The 14,416-nt window shown below is 48.0% G+C and overlaps 1 protein-coding gene across 1 annotated transcript in view; it reads right to left on the bottom strand.

Annotated features, from left to right (window-relative positions):
- Nucleotides 1-14,416, bottom strand: part of LOC144151723 (venom metalloproteinase BumaMPs1-like) — a 191,101-nt gene that overhangs the window by 100,737 nt on the left and 75,948 nt on the right. Inside the window, exon 8 of the mRNA XM_077682845.1 lies at nt 3,685-3,830. Coding sequence (XP_077538971.1) covers nt 3,685-3,830 — 146 coding nt within the window. The remainder of the gene's footprint in view (nt 1-3,684; nt 3,831-14,416) is intronic.

Here is a 14,416-nt window from a genome sequence, read left to right as displayed (position 1 = left end):
ACATGGAAAGCTGAAGTGGAGGCACAACCTCTGCAACAACGAACTAGCTGCGTGCGCGAACACTGGAGAGAACGGCCTAGGTGACGCTCCCAGGTCACTGGGCGCGATAACAGGTTCTTTTTCCCCGCTACTTGCCTCTCTTGTAAAATAAAGAATAAGGAAATCTCTCATTTTCTCTATTGCTTATAGCGAATTGACCACTCGTTATGTAGTGTAATTTGTCACTATTTTCATGAACTTCTGACGAAACAAATTATTCGACCAGCCACCCAGAGTAAATTGCGTTCCGGGAACACTCGGTCTTGTGAGCTTTCTATGAGCTACGTCGTACCTCGAATAAAGATCTAATGGGAGAAAATGGGTTTTGAGAATTTAAAGGTTTAAGTATACAGAAAAACTGAGGTTACAGTGTATCAGGAAAGAGGAGCACGGGGAGAAAAAACGTCTGACGCTGTGCACAAGCGTGGGGCGACTTCCCTGGGCGAACAGCCCACGCACGTGATAGAGTTAAAACTTGAACATGAATACTCGCGTTGTGTGTGGCGTCGCCTCATGTTCTCGGGCATAACACACTCGAGTCAGGCGCGCGTCTCTGGAGGAGCGTGGATTCTCGGCGTGGCCGTGGCCGTAAATTGCGGTTTTTTCTGCGCGTCATCGGGCGGCAGCTTCGGTGGTGTCGAGGGCCTAAGCGCCCCGTGGCCGACCGTTTTCGTTTCTCGGCGGAGAGAATTCTTCGAATCGTCGGAGCAAGCTGACACGCCCCTGCTTAATTTTGTACCTGTTTGCAGGCACAAGTGTCCGCGTAGACTGACGTCTGTTCGAATCCAGAAACACAACTGTCCACGTTTGTGCAGTTGCTCGATGCTGGCGTTTGTTTTTCGTTGCTCAGGATATTGGAAACTTCGTTTAGTGGGCGTTCGTCTCGATGAGGTCAGCGGATTTCAAACTCGCTTGATTTTTGCGTACCGGGGGATTCAGCTCGTTGGACATAAACTTTGGAGCGTTTACGGCGTTGCATTGGTCACGTCGCTTCCGTCGGCGATTGAGTCACGGTAGCTTCTTGCGTGGTTGATGCGCGTGAAAACGTTGGCGTGCGTTTTCTCCGTTGGCGACGTGCGTTCTGCGAAGATCGCGGGGTTTGGTGCTTGGAGGCGTTGATTGGCTCGAGGTGTGCGTTTCGTGCGGTTCGGGAGCCCTTTGCCTTTTCGTTCAGCCTGCGGTGGCGTGGCGTTGTCGTAAATTGGCGTGGCTGATCGGTCAAAATCGTTGTGGTTCCGAGCACGCTTAAGCCATGGCTGCCCTCGGAAGTGAAGCCATTGTGGTGGGAAAGTTGCCGTAGTTCGTCTCGTCCGTTCGGACCCACAATGTTTCGCGTCGTAGGCGTGGCTTCCTCGGTAGAGCATTCGATGCCTTCGTGTGGATCTGCCTCGTTCGTTGTTGTTCTCGCCGTGTCCTTGTTGCCGCTCAGCCTCTCGTCGCTTGCCCGTTTGGTCGAAAGTGCTGTGGTCGGAATTCTTTTCGTGCAAGCAGGCTCGACGGCGCCTCGATCACCTGGTGCCCATATGCTCGCGGCTGCATGCTCCTGTACCATGGTGGTGGTGGTCGGATGAGTCTCGATCGGAGCAGCGGGCGCCGGGGAACTTGTACGTTCCGGCTCGTACGTGCCGCCTGCGCTGGGTGCGTAGTTGCTCATAGACGGGTCCACCAGCGCGGGTTCGATTTCGTTCGTTGGCTGAACTCGGGCTGGAGCAGCGGGTGCAAGAGAGCTCGTACGTTCCGGCAGGGTTGAACCACGTGCACTTGGCGTTCCATTGCTCGTGGCAAGGTTGTTTTCTGCGGTTGTGACATTGGCTGGCCAAGTCCGGATGGCAGCAGCGGGAGCGGAGAATGTTGAATAGCATTTCCTCCGCGCATGCTCGCTTGGTCGTGTTCCGTGCGCCGTGCGTTTCGTTGGTCGTGGCCAGCGTCTCTTGTCTGGGTACGATGTTGTTGGTCGCCTCTGGTGCGTTTCTTGCTCTGTCAGCCTCGTTTGTCGCGGGAAACTCCGCTAAGCGTGGTGTGATGTCGTTCGCCATGTCTGGGGCATTTCGTGGGCCGTGTGTCTCGTTCGTCCTGGCCAGGTCCGCCAATACGGGCACGATGTCGCTAGTCACCTCGGATGCGTTTTGTGCGCTGTGCCTTTCGTTCGTACTGGCCATCTTCACCGATTCGGGTGTGGTGTCGTTGGTTGCGGGGACTGGGGCCGGGACAGCGTGGGCGAAAAATGTCGTACGTACTGGGTCGATTGTGTTCCGTGCTCTGAGCGTTTGTTTCGTGAGCTCCACCGATTCGGGCACGGTCCTGTTCGTGGGCAAGGCCTGGGTCGCAGGAGCGGGTGCCAGGTACGTGCTGCGTTCTGGATCGTGCGCGCTGCTTACGTTGCGCGTCTCGTTGCTCGTTACGGGAAAGCCCTGCGCGTGGGTGATGTAGCTCGTCGGTTGGCTCGGTATCAGAGCAACTGTTGTCCGTGATTTCGCCAGGAATTCACTGATCTTCGCTTGCGTTTCCCTAATCGTGGGGATCACCTGGGAGAGGTCCGTCGGTGCATCGTTTTGCATGCGTCGCCTCGTTCGTGTGCGTGTGCGTGCCGTTGTGCGTGCTGCGCGTCTCTGGACCAAGGTGAGCGTCGTGTCGTTGAAGGCTTGCCACTGGCTCTGGCACGGCGTGACACGTGTGGCCGACTCTCGCCAGTTGCTTCAGAACACGTTCTCGTTCTTCGCGCAGCCTCCCGTTCTCGAATAGCGCCGCTTGCTGGTTCGTCTGCCGTTGGTCGTCGTAGGCAGCCTGAAGTAATGTTGGCACATTCGTTCGTTTGGAGAGCTGGCGACGTTTTTCGTTGTCCTCGAGGAGACGCCAGGCGATGTCGTCCTTACGGCCAGAGCAAGGGAGCCCTCGTGACCGTAGTTCGTTCACCAACTGCTGCTTCTTCGTTGAACACAAAATGTCGCGTTCCGTTGAAGTCAGGAGCCGGTCGATCACCGTTGACGTGGAGGCTCTCTTGCAGTCGTGGTGCGGTTCGTCCGCGTCGTTCGTCTCCTCGTCCGTTCGTTCCGTAGCCTCAAATCCTGATCCCGTCGGCTGCGCCATGTGAGCTACGTCGTGGCTCAAATGAAGATCGAATGGGAGAAATAGGGGTTTTAGAATTTAAAGGTTTAATTATAGAAAAAAACTGAGGTTACAGTGGATCAGGACAGAGGAGCACGTGGAGAAAACGTCTGACGCGGTGTACAGGCGTGGGGCGACTCTCCTGGCCGAACAGTCCACACACGTGAGAGAGTTAAAGCTTGATCATAAACATTCGCGTTGCGTCTGGCGTCGCCTCATGTTCTCGGACATAACACACTCGAGTCAGGGGCGCGTTAACGCTCTCCAGGAGCCTAGATTCTCGGCGCGGCCGTGGCCGTGAATTGCGTTTTTTTCTGCGCGTCTTCGGGCGGCAGCTTCGGTGGTGTCGATTGGCCAAGCGCCCTCTGGCCCACCGTTTTCGTTTCTCGGCGGAGAGAATTCTTCGAATCGTCGGAGCTAGCTGAAAGTTCTTTGGGAAGTGTCATTAGCTTTTGCCGTCTCACCATGCCCGAATGATATTTTAGACGAGTGCAGCCGGTAGAAGTGCGCATAAATAGGCAGGAATAAAAAAATACGTACCCTGTGAGGAGAAATACGATATCTGCTCCACCGTAGAAAGACTCCTTTTCAACGTAGGTATTAAATTCAGCCATTGTCTTCATATCCAGAATGTTCGTGGTGTCCTCATACCCTTGTACAGGAACCATATACGGTTCATCTTTCTTCTGAACATGTTAAAAGAGGCAAGCAACACTCTCGGTCATAGGCTGCACTTAGAGCCATGGTTCACTTTTATTTTTGGGTTCCATGTTCGCGACAATTCGCGAAACAAGAAATATAATACACCGAGGCAATTTCCTTCCACTGAAAATTTGAATTTAACCTCTTACATTTTCCTTTACGGCCTCTGTACGCAGTACAACAGCAAAACCTTAAGTTCAAGTTTAAGGCAGTAAGTCCCACTGCCAAAGGTGAACAGACCTTGAACATCTTGCGGGATAGAAACAATCTTCTTCTCTTGAATTCACAGCGCAAGCAAGAAACAAGGACGATAGGGAGAGCACGACCCACAGGCGCTGACTAACAATTGTAGTTTATTGCTGTGATGCCTGGTATATAAATGCACCAGAAATGAAGGCAACAAAGAAATCGACACATAATATTGTGAAAACAAAACAACAAATCCGTCACGACATCACTACCGCTATGGGCTTATACACCATCTAGATAGGTGATTTCTTTGGCTGCTAGCGCGACAGAAGGGACGCTTACACACTTTTCTTCTTTTTGCTATTTTATAAGCCTCAGCAATTTCCCTTGTTGGTTTATGCTTCTTTTTACACAATATTGCGGTACTACTGAAGAGAGGCTCGCATCCAGGACGGTCTCTACAATCAACTCCTAGGTGACTGGTTTTGCTTTTTTGCTTGTTGTAACTCTGCTCCTTTAGCCTGCCGTTAACACATCTCCCCGTTTGCCCGATATAGTCTCTGCACACAATAAAGGTATGCTGTAAACTACCTTTGTGGCACATGGTATGCACTGTCGTTGGTGCTTCTTCCTGCAAACCGGAGAACTAGGGCTATCACTAATAACGTGTCTACAAAGTCTGGAAAGTTTATCAGGAGCAGAAAAAACAAGAGTCACATCGGCACGCTGGGCAATTCTTTTCAGACTATGTGGTGCATTTTGTATATACGGCAATACTGCAACCTCCGCTTTACTTTTGTTATTCTGATCATTTTTGCCTAGCCTTGATTTTTTTTCAAAAAACATTCGGAAACGAACATTAATATATATGTATGGTAACCTGCATTAATTTGGCGATTAACCTGATCCATGAAACTGGAGCGTATCATATGAATGCAAGACTTAACAATTGAATTTTTCTGGCAGGGATTTGCAATTTATATTTTAACCAGCTTCGAATATGCCGAGTCATACGCATTTGCGACTTCTTGCCTCGAGGTTCGTAATTCCAGGAAATGTGCTCATGAATAAAACAAAGGTAAAAATAGAAAAATCGGATATGTCCTCCATCGGGTTACTACTTCAAGCAGTCTTCAAGCTTCAAGCAGTCATTAAAAATTTTTAGAGGTTGTTGCATCAAAGTATTAGTGTTCTTTTTGTCGCATGAAAACACTACTAGGTTATCATAAACAAATCTAAACATTTCTGATGGCATGGCTGTCTTCAGCCGGTCTGCTAAAACTCTATCTTTGCGAGCTAAATAAAAGTCACTTAACATGGGTGCGATACATGAACCAATACAAACGCCATTCTTCTGGAGATAAGTTTCGCCGTTCCACTTTGAAAAAGTAGAGTTAAAAAAAGGCAACATGTTCTAAAACTCCGGCAACCGTCAACCGGCTTCCAACTTTAAAGTTGTTTGTCAGCGCCTTTGTGTCGTGCTCTCCTCGTCGTCTTTGTTTCCTGTTTGCGCTGTTAATTAAAAATTATGGGACACCAACTCGGCCAAGCATCGACTTTAACCGGGTAGAAACAATTTTAAGGAGATGCAGTGGCCAGTCTCGGTATGTTGAAGGTCTAACAAAAGGCTTAAATGATCAAAGAAAACATAATCCCTTACGGGAAAGATGGTTAAAACGCGAATATATTCCCCATGCAACCTTCATCGAAGGGATTCTCCAAAATGCAAACCGCTTTCACAGGGTCGGAATAGCACAGTCGGGTAGACGTCAGCTTCATAGCTCGAGGTACCCAGGTTCCATTCAGACCAACGGAAAACGCTTTTTTATCTAGAGTGGTTTCATGCTCCTTTTTGGAAACCCATTGCGTAAGTTGGCTTCCCTGTAGTGTGTTTTGGGTGCAATGATTTGGAATTTGGACTTTGGACTTCGAAGATGAAGAAAAGAACTTTGCACTTCGAAGATGTTTTGCTATAGTGAACTAGAATTCTAGTTCACTGTAATCTCAGCTTTCGATTAGACAGAGTTTGGCGTTTTGAACTATATTTCACTTCCCTCACGATGATTTTCCTCGCCAGGGAAAGCTGGCTTTCCTGCATTGACTTCTGGTGCGACATCTAATGCCAGCAGTGAGGAACGGAAAGCAGCGATATGGATGGCCACCATAGCAGCGCTATATTGACAAAGCACTCGAACTGCAAAGCAAGGAAAACACGCGGGACATTCTTAATTACGCCTGTTTCACATTTAATGCAACTTTAGGGCGTACAAATGTTACTGTGGGCATACAAATGTTTCTAGCGAAACGTTATTGCAGAAAAAATGTCCGTAGATCAGTTATGTATATCAGCCCAATGAAAATTTTGAGGAAAAAAAAGGCCAGAAAGAAATTCAAGGACACCTAAGCACTCCTTATGTTGCAGAGAACGCGAAGGTATCAGTGCCGAATTTCGAAAGGGGTATGCTAGTATTGTGTGCGCCGCCACCCGACAGAGCTGCTATTGAGGAAAACAGTAAGAAACCGTCGTCTTTGCACGACTCCGATGAAACTTGTCGACCAATTTTATCATGCATATTTATGTGATGGTGCCCCCATGGAAATAAGTACACTAGTGCGCGAGTGTCGACTCATTAACATCGTCACCATTTTCTATTGGTCCCCTTTGTCTCCACTGTCTGCTACTCTGAGAGGCTTCGGTCAGTAGCTTTGCTCGCATTACCTGTACGCTAATGATTCGCTCGCTACCTAATCGATACTTGCACAAATACCATGCTCAAATTCCTTTCGGTATTGTTGAGCACGCGTCTCTACTACACGTTTCTAATTGGAATTCTGCAATCCGTTAACTAGGTTCACCTTCAGTAAAATTGAATCTTTTGGCTTTCGTGGTTTGTGAGGTCTCGAATTCCGTCTCGAATTCTCGAATTCCTCGTCTCGAATTCCGTAAAACCCCGGTTGGAATATCGCTCAACGAAAAGTTAGCGCAATTTTTTTAACTCAAGTAGTTCCTTTTTACAGAAGCTTTGTTGGGAAATTTGGCCTCGTCTTGGTTATTCACGGGCCTATTTTATTTTCTGCGCAGTCACCCCTTTTCTGTACTACCGATCGACCACTTCATTTAGAATGACCCCAGATTTTCCAACCAACATAGTTGAGTAATGTGTCCTGTCATTGAATGGAATCAAAGGGTGGCCTCTTCAGATATCGAGACACATCAGCTGAACGTGTGAAAGAATCAAAATTTGGGCTTCAATTCGATCATTTTTGTCTCTATCCAAGGTCAGTAAAATTTCGCTTTTGAGGAAAGGTTTTTTTTTTTTTTCCAGAACATTACGCCTTTGAAATTACCCCTCCCCGAAACCCCAACATCGGAGCGTTATTGAAAGGACAAGCGAAGGGGCTTATAGCACATTCTTCAATTTACAGCGGAAACAAGGAGGAAACGATGACGAGAGGGGAAATGAGACACACAGACAGGTCTCTCACTCTCGAATTTCTTTGTTGTTTGCACTATGAATCCAAGAATATGGAACACCCACTCGTGCAATTATCCACGTTGACTGGCAACAGAGTCAAATGATTGACATCTCTGCGTAACTGGCGACTATGTTCCGAGCAGGAGTCGCCACAGGTCGAGAAGTTCCCTTTAAAAATCACGTAAGATGCTCTCATCTTGTTGGAAAAATGCTGTTATGGCTTGCCTGAGGCTTTCTGCGTTGATCTACACCTATACAAACAAGAGCCCGATCGACTGACTGATTCCTCAAAGCCCGGCCAAAACTCCTTAACCTTGAAATTTGGGGTGTACATATAATAAAGTTATGGCGCCTCACTAAGGCGAGCAAGCACACGTAGGCGAGGAAGCATGCCGACTCGATAGTGTCGGGGGCTAAAGCGGCTGCGGCTACCGAAGAGCAGCCGTTCCAACTGCGGTGTGTGACACGGATCTCACGGCAAGCGCCGCCGCTGCCGGGGGATTCGATGACAATAGTTTTTCCGCCTTTGTCCATTAAACGCACAATACTCAGGGATTGGCGGTGCAGTCTGGCTTCGCAAAGGAACGATTTCTCGCTGCGTTCTCTCCGTACCGACGAGCTGCCTCCCTAACGCGCAGCAGGGAATGGAAGACGGAAAGATTGTTACAGAGCATTAATTAAATTCCTCGCTGAGAGGACGCTACATGTACTGCGCTACGCCACTATCATCATCAAGAAAGCGAATGAAGAAGACGCTGACGGTGAATAGTCCACTACGGAAACCAGTCATGCAGTGTAGAAACATGTTTTTACAGCTGAGACGCGACATCCTCGTAGCAATGATGACTACGATCAAATTTAATTAGCCCTGAATCTGACAGGGGCATTTGACTACGTGTCGCATGAGGCAATATTGAAAGCAGATGAAGAGGCAGGATGCGGCAAGAAAGTTGATGATTACATCAGAAACTTCCAGTCAAACAGAAAAACCATGATTGGCATTGGAAACATTAGATCCGAACCTTTCGAAATGCCTAACAGGGGAACTGCACAACGGGCCATCATCTCCCCAGTACTGTTCAACCTGACAATGATGATTGAAATAGCAAAAAAAAGTTGGAAGAGAAAGAACACATCGGCAAATCAATCTACGCAGATGACATCACCATCTGGAGCAAAAGTGGAACCCTCTCAGAAAACATACTCATCCCACAAGAAACACTCAACGAGTGACAAGCGCCGATACGACGAAATGGCCTAAAATGTGCCCCGGAAAAAACTGAACTCATTCGAACAAGACCCTCTGAAGAGGAAATTCCTTCTGGAAGCATAGTAAATTACCCCCAAAACATTGTCTTCAAGCCGACGATAAAAATATTAGGCATGCACATACAAAACGACTACAAGGCTACCACCACCTTGGGCCAGCTAAAGGAAACAACACAACAATTGGCTAGAGTCGTCCGAAGAATCACAAGAACAAGAAAAGGCATGAGAGAAGACGACAACAGCTCTCGGCATTCCCATACACACCTCAAATGAGAAATTCTACAAGTTGGGAGTGTGCAACACCTTTCGGGAGGTCACAGAGACTCTCTTGGAAGCCAAGAAAGAGCGACTACTGAAAATCTTAGACTGGAAGAGAAATACAGAGAGGAGCCGGGTACTCAGTCCACTCAGAGTACATACAGAAAGGGACAGAACTTTCTCCTCAACAAAGCACAAGCCTCAAAATTCCCCCCATTCCCCAAAAAATGAACCCTACATACAAAAAAGGAAGATGACTATCGAGGAAAAGATACATTAGGAAGGCCTACGGCAAGGACCCGGACGCAGTCTACACCGACGCGGCAACTAACAGCTGTGGCAACGCCTCAGCGGTGGTAGTCAACTGCGACTGGAAAACGATAGACTTCCTAATGTGCAACAAACAGAACATACAAGAAGCCGAAACCACCGCCATCCTAGTGGCCATAATGTGGGGCGACCACAAAAAAGAACAATCTCACCATAATTACTAACTTCACGCGAGCAATTAGAAACCTAATTTGCGGAATAATTTCTAAAACAGCAACGGTTATAATGCCTCTGACACCGAAAGGCAAACACAAAATAATATGTACCCCAGGCCATCAGAGACTGGAAGGAAACGAAAAAGCGCGCTCCCTCACGTGGCAAATCATGGACCGCGGTGAGTCTAAGCACTCATACGCCATATAGTGCGGCTACCGACTGCCTCCGGTTATACAGACTAACCAGCAAAATAATGCCGACACCTCACCTTCTACTAGACGCAGAGGAGGCTAGAAATCTTTAAAAAATCCAGACCAATACCTACCCACACAAGTCCTGAGCAGCCCTTATGTTTCCAGATAAGTACAGCGAAGAATGTCATCAATGACATCAGAAGGCAGACCTCTTCCACATATATAGAACTGCCCGATCATATGGCAACAGAATAATCAAAACACATCAATGGAGTCCCAGCAAGCGTCACTGTCCAGCTTAGACCACTCCAGTCAGCGAGAACTGCTGGAAAGAGCCAAGCTAGGGGCTTTCGCCACTGAGTCCTGCAAATAGGATTCCACCCTTAACTCTACCCCCTGCCCTTCTACCTTTGGTGTGAATAAAGTTTACTACTACTACTACTACGCTGATGGTGAAACGCGTGGCGTTCGCTCTCTGGCTTGCGCGGTGGTCTCTTCCAATATGCTTTTGTAATAACTAGCCTCTAAATACTCCTTCGTAAATACCGCTCTACCTTCGAACACGTGATGGTCTATCTCTTGCGGAGATCCAAATGGTCCACATGCCTGCGCTACTTCGACGACGTTATCTCTTCTCCATCGTTCGACGCTCATCTCCATCACCTGTCCGAAATCCTAGTCCGCGAAATGTCGATTCGCCAGGCGCGAACTAACCATCCTGGGTTACCTTGTCGATGCTAATGGAGTGCAGCCTGACCCCGACAAGATCAAGGCGGTTAAGGATTTTCCGGTGCCCCAGTCATCGAAAGACTTTCGAAGTTTTGTGGGCCCGTGCTCCTATTTCTCTCGGTTCATCCGAGGTTTCGCTGATATCTCCCGCCCTCTCACGGAGCTTCACAAAAAAAAAAACTGGCTCCAATCCACGCTGTGAAGGTGGTTGGAAAGCAAAGCTTTAAACGACACCCACAACAATTGCCCGTGCGACGTCACTTCAATTCACACACGTGGCTCTACAAAGAGTGAAACCAGAGATTCTGCGAGCCATTACCTGGAAGTCGTAGGGGCGGCGTCCCGAACGCAGCAGCGTCGGCCACGGCCGGGCTAGAGCGGTGGACGCCGCCGCTGCACCCCGGCCGTGAGTAGCGAGGAATAAAACGAAGAGGAGCGTCTTTCGAAGGGTGACACGTCGGAACCTAGCCATCCTGATGTGCTAGCGGGGGGCTACACCACCGCACGACACAAGCGGAGACACCGAAACAATTCGGCATGTGAGCTGAGTGATTCCTATTTATTCCGATTCAGACATAATAGTTTGGTAAGTTTGAGAATTGCGAGAGAGCTGAGGGAACATTGGTAATCACTATTTATCAGAACCAGTTGCTACTTTCGCCTTTTTTAATACCTCTTAAAGCACAACCGAATTGGTAATCACCAATTTTGAAAACGGAGACCCATTCGTGGCAAATAGTGTGCAAAAGGAAGCGTTTGTCTAGTGGCTAGATGTTTGTATGTGGTTTTCCCACCGTGCAAACGAATCCTTAACGTATGTTTGCCGTACGACCACTTAAGTCTGTCGGGTGCGGGTTACCCTGGAGGTGCTGTCAAACAAGTTAATCAAAAGCCGTGTGAAGGCACTGCGCAATGGACGCGAAGGTGGACCAAAACAGGCCCAAAACAATTGTCGCTAAAACAGAGGACAAAGGCGTACCGCCGGCGGCACTGTCGGCTTTGGCAGGAGGCATTACAATTCCCGGTAATCGTATGTAAGGTAAAAGAGTTTTTGCAACCTTGCCGAACGCTCGAAATTATCACTTTACGTTGTCATGGCATCAAAGTATGCCGACATGCACTATGGGCCGCAAAAAATGTAGCTTGAGTTCGAAATAACCTACTGGTGTATCGGCGGGAGCTGGTTTTATACCAGGCTTCTAACCGGTATGGAGCCTTATTGAGCAGAACGAGTCACATATACGGTAAAATTATAGTAACACTGTGTTTGTTCAGACCTGCAGGCATATTTTGGTGCATTTCGCACAGCCATATCTTCAGAATATTCAGATATGCGTTACAATCAAACTGCACACAAGCGGAGGAGTAGAAGGCGGAGAAGAATACTTGGTTTAAAAGTGAAATCGAGCAGTTTAGTGGGCGGGGTCCTCAGTCCACGTCGCGCCGCTCTTTCTCGCAATAGAGCGCGCCGCTCTTTTGCGTACCTGCGCACTATTGCGTGCAAATTCAATAAACAGAGCGTCAGAAGCGTGAAATCTATTTTGCAATTCCGAAATTAGTGGCTGTAAAACAAGGTGGTCGGGTGAATTGAGAGGCCACTCGCTTTTTTTGTTTGCTCTCCCTTTACTTAATTTCGATCTTGCATCATATATCCCCAGTTCGCACTTAATAGGCTAGAATAAGGGTCAGCAACGTTTTGAAGTGTACGGCCCTGCAGTAGGATGCAGCCTACACGGAGGAGGGCTGAACGGCAAATCGGGTGGGAGAGGGAGGGGGGCTTTGAATGCAAAGAGAAAGAATTCAGCGAATTGCCAATAATATTTGACAATAATCTGGCGAAGTGTGAAGATGGGGGACTATTCAACTGGAAGCGACCAATTCTCTTTTCTTGTCCCGCTGTCCAACTCCATTTGAGGACAAAACTGGCGTGTCGGCGTTCAGATTGTTAGCGATGACCCCTGCACTACAAGATAACCAACAGAGTCAGTGATGATCGTATGTAAATATTGGGGGCCTTGTACCGTGTATGCGGCTGTGTTCTATTATGCAAATATAGAAGTACACATCTCTGCAGGCAGCGGGCATGCGATTCGGTGCTTCTTTTGCGTCCTTTAATAGCGCCGAATTTGTTTTTTTGACGCTATTGCCTCACCTACTCGCTAGTATACATGTACCCTGCCGTTCGTAAATCGTGCGGCGTAAAACGTTTTCCCAAGAATCATTTAGTTTGCGAAAATGCAAAACAAAATTTTCACTCGCTTTCAAGGCGGTGCCAGGCCAGCAGTGTCAGCTGAGTCGGCTGCGCAATTCTCGCGTTCGCTTGCATGCTCCCGTTGAAGCAGCCTTTGGCAGTTACCTCAGGGTATAAGACTAGCAGCGTTCCGTGTTTATGCTACTAGTCAACTTTCCTTTGTCGACTGTACGCAGGCAGAAAGAACGATAATTGTCGTCAGGAAGTTAGACCACCCGACCTGGTTACTGTCCCCCGCCGCGACGACCGCGACAGCTCGCTCAAAAGAAAGCGGATAAATCGGCTCGTTTTAGCGGATATTGTTTTTTTTTAGCCTCTGCAACTACTTTAATAGATATTTCATATTCATACGTGTAAACGTGCCACAAAGCGATTAAACTAAGTACAACCAATGTTTACTCTGCCTTGTAATTGAAAACACTGGAGTGCGGCGAGGGTCGTCTGCTTTTGTACTACAAAGAGGCGTCGGCCAGTAGGGGCGCTGCATGTCGCCAAAGCTCCAGCGCAGGAGCCCTATCACGAGTAGGGCAGGATTTGTTCTTTACAGCCGAAATGCTTCGAAAACAATAAAGATCTGCTTGTGCATATTCCTCGGTTACGATTCAGGTCTCTGCGCATTCGCAGTGGTTGTACTGGAAACCGTGTACTATTTATTGCGTTCGTTAGCGAGTATATCAAGCTTCGACACCGTAATCATGTGTTAACTGTGCGGGATGGCAGTCATTTCGTTGTGATAACGATAGTTCGAATAGAAATTCGGGGCACAATGTCGCCTTCCAGTACTCGACAACGTTGTCTGCGCCGTTTGCCGGGGGAGAAGCAGAATCCTTTTACTTACATTTGCATGTGAATAAACAACGCACGCTGCGGATATGCATCTTCTTGTATGCAGCCACAACGAAAGCCGATTTGTGAAGAAGATAGATATATTGTATGCCTTACAGCCCGAAAAAAAAAGATCCACACCAACGTCGCGAGCCTCCCCAACACCCCCAAGCTTCCTAATAAGCCGTTTGTGACTGTGCTAGAAAATGAATGCGTTGGGCACAGAAAAATACATTGATCGGATGAAACTCAACAACAAAAACGGCAGAAGAAATAGAAGACAGCCGTTTTATTTCCCGCTGTGCGGTGCACGTGTAATTGCCCGCTGCTCCGTGCGTAGCATTACTGTTACGTCATCATAGGAGCATCTCAAAAATACTTTGGGAAGCCTACGCATTTGGATACTTATCGAGGAACTTTGAGTGCTGAACCTCGAAAATGAGCTAGAAAGCACGCGTTACACGCCATCATTTGCCCGGTGCTCTGAAGAAAGTTGTTCCACTCTCATCGTGTGTTGCAAACTAGTGCGAGATACAGCTTGAAATTACTCAGAGGTGTCAGAAGATGGCAAAATAACTGAATTATTTGAAATGCGCTTTTTAATGCACTAAATCGTCAAATCGGGTGATTTCTAGCACAGACACTGTCGCCCCTAACAAGAGGAGTTTAGCAGACGACAGCGGCGCGAGTCCGTGAGCCAACTTTCCAGCCAGAGGGCGCCGCTCAAACATCTCAACGCCAATAACTCCAGCCTAGCACATAGAAAAATATTTTTCACAAACTGCGCCCTTTCCCTGTAAGACGCCACTTTAACAAATCACTAAGCAAACCGTTCGCAGTGTTTAAGTGACACTCTAGTCAGCAGAGTAAGCACTAACAGTTCTAGCTGGCTC

Source organism: Haemaphysalis longicornis, unplaced genomic scaffold, assembly GCF_048455015.1.
Source record: "Haemaphysalis longicornis isolate Haplotype H1 unplaced genomic scaffold, Haemaphysalis longicornis Haplotype H1 scaffold_9, whole genome shotgun sequence".
NCBI lineage: Eukaryota > Metazoa > Arthropoda > Arachnida > Ixodida > Ixodidae > Haemaphysalis > Haemaphysalis longicornis.
Note: the sequence above shows the minus strand (reverse complement) of the source record. Positions and strands in the feature narration are given on the sequence as shown.